General features: G+C 36.3%; 1 protein-coding gene across 1 annotated transcript; it reads left to right on the forward strand.

Moving 5' to 3' along the window:
* The first annotated feature begins 3,803 nt into the window (after positions 1 to 3,803).
* LOC120143207 lies at positions 3,804 to 5,869 on the forward strand. Its single transcript, XM_039157593.1, has 4 exons — positions 3,804 to 4,397; positions 4,524 to 4,798; positions 5,318 to 5,531; positions 5,692 to 5,869. Exons 1-4 carry the CDS (start codon positions 4,180 to 4,182, stop codon positions 5,867 to 5,869), a joined length of 885 nt encoding a protein of 294 aa, XP_039013524.1. The 5' UTR covers positions 3,804 to 4,179.
* The last annotated feature ends 425 nt before the right edge of the window (positions 5,870 to 6,294 follow it).

Raw genomic sequence — 6,294 nt, forward strand, 5'->3', positions numbered from 1 at the left:
ACAAATTTTTGGAAAATAATTTTGTATTTGATTTTTATAGGGAGTTGGAGAAAGAGGAATTTGATGATAGGGAGTTTGAAGAAATTTCTTCGATAATTTCTTATTATATTTCTAATTTTTGTTTAATGTTGTTTAAGTTTAAAACTCTTCCATCAATTTTGCAGGCACCTAAGTTGGAGTTGAAGTAATTGCCGACGCATTTTAAGTACACATTTCTGGGCGAAAATGATATTTTGCCAATCATAATTTCAATCATAATTTGACATATACAAGGCTATGAAATACTCGTATAATGTAGTGAGCTTGAATTTTATTGATATTGTCAATCCATTAGATGACAAATTTTTGGAAAATAATTTTGTATTTGATTTTTGTAGAGAGTTGGAGAAAGAGGAATTTGATGATAGGGAGTTTGAAGAAATTTCTTCGATAATTTCTTATTCTATTTCTAATGTTTGTTTAATGCCGTTTAAGTTTAAAACTCTTCCATCAATTTTGTAGGCACCTATGTTGGAGTTGAAGCAATTGCTGACGCATCTTAAGTACATGTTTCTGGGCGAAAATGATACTTTGCCAATCATAATTTCAAGCAAACTATCAAAGGATGAAGAAAACAACTTAGTTGTTGTTTTGTACACAAATAAAGAGGCATTCGGATGAACTATAGGCTATATTAAGGGGCTGAGTCCATCCATGTGTATGCATAAAATCAAGACGAATGAAGGCGCTTAATTGACAAGAGAAGGATAGCGCTGCTTGAACCCACCAATGATGGAGGTAGTAAAAGACGAGATTCAAAAGCTCTTTGGCACTGATATTGTTTACCCAATTTCTGATAGTGATTTGGTAAGTTTTATTCACATTTTTTCGAAGAAGACCGACATTACGGTGCTCGAAAATTTAGAGGGTGAGATGGTTCCGACACGAATGCAAAATGGTTGGAGATTTTGTAACCCAAAAATACCATTTCCCCTAACCTTTTATTGATAAAATGTTTGAAAGATTAGTAGAGAAATCTTATTATTGTTTCATTGATGATTTTTCAGGATTTTTTCAGATTTCGGTGGCACCCGAGGACCAAGAGAATATGACATTTACTTCTGATTTGGAACGTTTGCCTACCGTAGAATGACTTTTGGACTCTGCAATGCTTCTGCAACATTTCAAAGGTCTATGCTAAGTATTTTTTCCAATCATATCGAGAGAGGTATTGAGGTATTTATGGATGACTTTACTGTCTACGGTAACTCTTTTAAACAATGTCTTTTTAATCTTACTTATCTTCTTAAGTGTTGTATTTAATTTAATTTGGTTCTTAACTATGAAAAATGTCATTTCATGGTAAGTAAAAGGCTAATTCTTGGGCATGTTGATCTAAGGGAATTGTGGTAGACAAGGAAAAAACTTATGTAATTCGCTCATTTCCATACTTCGATGAAGGAAATCCAATCTTTTCTTGGTCATGCAGGTTTCTACTGAAGGTTCATTAAAGATTTTTCTAAAGTGGCACAACCATTATGTAAATTGTTGCGAAAAGATGTTACCTTTGATTTTGATCATGGTTGTAAAAATTCTGTCGACATCTTAAAGGAAAAACTCGTATCCGCACCAATTGTTCAGCCACCAAACTGGGATTTTCCTTTCGAATTAATGTACGATGCTTCATATTTAAGTGTTTGAGTTGTTCTTGATCAATGAATTGGAAAAGAACCTCACGTCATAGCTTATATAACAAGAACTCTAGATTCGACCCAATGCAATTACTCGACTATAGAAAAAGAATTGTTTGTTGTTATTTTTGTATTAGAGAAATTTTGATCTTATTTACTCGGAACTAAAATTTATGTTTTCTCTGATCATGTATCGCTAAAGTATTTGATGAAAAAGAAGGATGCGATGCCAAGACTGATTCGTTGTAATCTTTTGCTTCAGGAATTTGATATATAAGTTAAAGACAAAAAAAGGAGTGAGAACTTGGTTGCTAATCATATGAGTCGATTGTCAATCTCAAAAAAATGAACCGCCCATTTGAGAACAATTCCCGGACAAAAGCTTGATGATGGTGGATACTTCGCACCCTTGGTTTATCGATATGGTTAATTTCTTGGCCATGAGAAATTACCTATTGACTTACCGAAATATGAAGTTAAAAGAATTCAACGAGAATCCCGATTTTATATTTGGGATAACTCGTATCTCTAGAAGCATTGTTCATATCAAATAATCTGGTGATGCATATCCAAAAGTGAGATAAAATTGATTCTCACCTTTTGTCATTCATATTCACGTGGAGGTAGTTTCGGACCTAAGCAAACCGCGCAAAAAATTCTTGAGTGCAGAATTTTTTGGCCTAACTTATTTCATGATTCTTATGCCTTTCGTGAAGCTTGTGAACGGTGTCAACATGTGGGTAATTTAAGCTGAAGAAATGAAATGCCCCTCAATCCTATCCATATATGCAAGATTTTTTATGTTTGGGGAATTGACTACATGGGTCATTTTACCTCTTCTTTTGGGAAATTATATATCATTCTTGTAGTCGACTATGTTTCTAAATGGGTAGAGGCAAAGGCTACCCGGAACAATGATGCTAAAACAACTACTAATTTTCTTCATGATTTTATTTTTTCCAGGTTCGGCACTCCGAGAGCAATCATTTGCAATAGAGGAACACATTTCATCAACCGATTCATCGAAGTTCTAATGAAATATTATGAAATGACTTAATGGATTGGAATGACTTATCATCCGTAAACGAATGGACAAGCAGAGTTTTGAACTGAGAAATCAAGACAATCCTTGAAAAAATTGTCAAACTAAATATGAAGGATTTGAGTATGAAGCTAGTCGACGCTTTATGGGCATACCAAATGGATTACAAAGGCCCCATCAGAACGTCTCCATATCCTCTTGTTATCAGAAAACCTTGCCATTTATCGATCAAATTAGAGCATAACGCAAATTGGTCAGTTAAGTAGTGCAACATGGAAATTGATGCGGTTGGAGAGGCTAGGAAATTGAATATCCAAGAACTCGAGGAAAACTGTAGAAATTTTTATGATAGCGCACGAATCTTTAAAGAAAAAAGTTCTTTTGTTTAATTCTAAGTTTAAAATTTTTGCAGGAAAACTTGGATCGAAGTGGTTCGGACCCTTGACAGTAATCAATGTTTTTCCTCATGGAGTAGTAGAAGTCGAAGATGGTTCTGATGCTTAACTCAAAGTAAATGAACAAAGTCTTAAACCTTTTTATGAGAACACACCAATAAGATTAATTGAAGAAATTTATTTGGATGAATCGAGAGCTTAAAGAAACATCATCGAGCTTAAAATACGCTAAACAAAGCGATTGTGGGAGGTAACCTATTTTTTATTATGTTTCTTTAATTTTCTTGCAATTTAAAATTTTTTCTTCGATTTTATTTATTGTTTAGCTTATATTAATTTTTCGTTTTAATTTTCAGGTACCTGATGCATTTTATCGGACTTAAAACGGAGTCGAAGGCTAATTTTTCAACCAAAGAAAGCCAATTTTCAAAGCATCCGCTGGGAAGAGCGAAAATTTTCCTTCCATTGTCAAGGTGCATTGTTTCATTAAGTTTGGGTACGGCTCACGTTAGTGGGAAGTTTGGGTACGGCTCACGTTAGTGGGAAGTTTGGGTACGGCTCACGTTAGTGGGAAGTTTGGGTACGGCCCCACCAAATTTTGCTTCATAAATTGCTCCCAAATTTTAATTCCCTATCCCTTCTTTCTAAATATTTGACTCGACACCCTAAATCCCCAAATCTTTAACCCTTATTTTGATTTTTAAACCACCCCCAATCCCTATTATCCCTAATACGTACCTTTAAACTTTCTTATTTTATTCTATCATCTTTTCTTTCTTCTTTAATCCCAACCTCCTTAGCTGGTTTCATTCACCTTCATAATCGTGCTCCACCACCCATTCCCTGCATCACCATAATCTTAGTTGTACCATCGCTGCGCCGCTGCCCGATTATCAATAATGGTCAGAACCCAAAATCGTCAGAACCCAAAATCGTCAGAACCCAAAATCAAGGTAATGATGGCCTTTCAGTTCCACCCATTGTGCTCGACAGACGGTATTGTTTCACCATTTCGGCGGCCTTTATTAAAGTTCCAAGTGACTCTGACTCGATTCCTCGCCTCGTCCACGATATGGCGATGGTAATAAGCCTAAACACCTCTACATGTGGCAGTCGAACTGAACCATGTATCACTTTCTTTGATCAACCGTCGGTCGCAACACCCCGAGATTTCTGGACTGAGTCATGGCCACTGTCTGTCACCACCACGGTCACCTTCTCCATCTTTTCATTCTATTCCGATAGTGACTTCATCTTCTTCTTGGCCATGCCACTCCTCCACTCACCGAGGTACTTGGCTATCCTTTCATTATTGATGCACTCCACCGAGGATGATAATAATGCATAGGTAAATTCTAGTTCTGATTCCATTCGTCCCTTACTTACTAATGTATCATCCTTCGTTTGGTTTTACAGAGGACTTTTTGGCAAGCATTTTTTGGGACAACCCGACACTGAACCTTCATATCAATATCATTCCAAGCAGTATTTATCTCTGTTCCGTGCATCCAATTTGAACGCATTTCCGTCGCCTCTAGGCAGCCTCCCACAAGCGTCCAAAAATCCTGAACGTAATTGGCGCGGCCGATCCTATGCAATGCCATCCGCGGAACGTTTGAAGGGATTCATGCACTTTAAAAATGACCAGATGGTTCGTTTTCAGAACATCCACCATTGTCCATTTCGAGTATGTAAGTTTATCCCAAACCAAACTCTGAAAAATCTTCATATTCATGATGTTGTTCGTGATTATTTTGATTCAATTGGTTGGACGTTATTTTCGCAAATTAAGATCGACACTTTTTATGAACTTGTTTTCAAGTTTTAATCGACTTTCATGTTCTCACATTCTCAATTTGTTACTATTGGATCTCCTGATGTTGTTTCATTTATTTTATGTGGCCAACAATTTAGTGTTTCTCTTTCCAATTTTAATCTTGCTATGGGATTTGTGACGAATGTCACGAGTCTAGATCATCCAACTGCTTTAGTCGGGATGCCGTAGGAATTTAACACGGATTCAGCCTTTTCTTTGCTCAATAGTTTTGGCGACCAACCATTTGACCCACGCTCAAAAAAAGCTATTCACCTTCACGGCCCATCATTACAATAGATACAATGTTTCTTAGCTTACAACTATTCTGGTCGGAATGATTCTTCCGGCATTTTAAGTAAGACAAAACTTTTCTTCTTTTGGTGTATGTTCATAGGTAGAAATGTAAATTTGGGTTTCTGGTTTGCCCGAGCATTTGAGATCGTTATTCGATCCAATAGCCTTTTAATCCTTGGTCCTTACATTACAAATTTAGTGTCTCATGTTGCTAATTTTGATATTATGGACTTTACTTGCACGTTCTATATGGATGGATTAGATGAATGTTGCTTGGATCTAATGGGCTTGCTTGCAGGAACGGCCATTGCACCGTATTTTGTTCCACTGGGAGTGATAGCCTTTTAATCCTTGGTCCTTACATTACAAATTTAGTGTCTCATGTTGCTAATTTTGATATTATGGACTTTACTTGCACGTTCTATATGGATGGATTAGATGAATGTTGCTTGGATCTAATGGGCTTGCTTGCAGGAACGGCCATTGCACCGTATTTTGTTCCACTGGGAGTGATGATGCCACATACCGAACTAGTCTTCACTCGCCGAAATGCGCGTCCTCGATCTTTACCGCTGCCTCCTTCGAACATGCAAGAGAAATGCATGACGTCAATGATCGCCTCATTCGTACAGTAAAAGACAGCACCATTTGAAATAAATATAAAAGTAGAAAAACAGAAAAAAATGATTGTTTGATGTAAATATTTGATTCCTCTTGCTTTTCTCGTGGACTTGGTTAAATTATCTGAAAAAAAATTCTTTGTCTCGATTACAAACCTCATTTCTAGCCTTTTTCCTACATTTAGTTAAGCCTCATTACACCATTTTTAAAAGACCCAATGATCTTTGCATTTTATTTCTATTAAGTAGTGGAGATTTGATTATGTCACAAGCCTATGTATATTCTTGTTTAGTTCCGACTTTGAGCGTATTTGCACCCGAAACACATTTGAGTGGATTGAGTGAATCCTTGTGAGGAATTAAGTTAGGTTGAATTTTTTTTATTAATGATTGATTGAAAGTTGCAATGTTGTTTGACTTAATCTTATGTGTGTTCATTCACTTCATTGGTGTTTTG

The sequence above is a fragment of the Hibiscus syriacus genome, unplaced genomic scaffold, assembly GCF_006381635.1.
Source record: "Hibiscus syriacus cultivar Baekdansim isolate YM2019G1 unplaced genomic scaffold, ASM638163v2 tig00110839_pilon, whole genome shotgun sequence".
NCBI lineage: Eukaryota > Viridiplantae > Streptophyta > Magnoliopsida > Malvales > Malvaceae > Hibiscus > Hibiscus syriacus.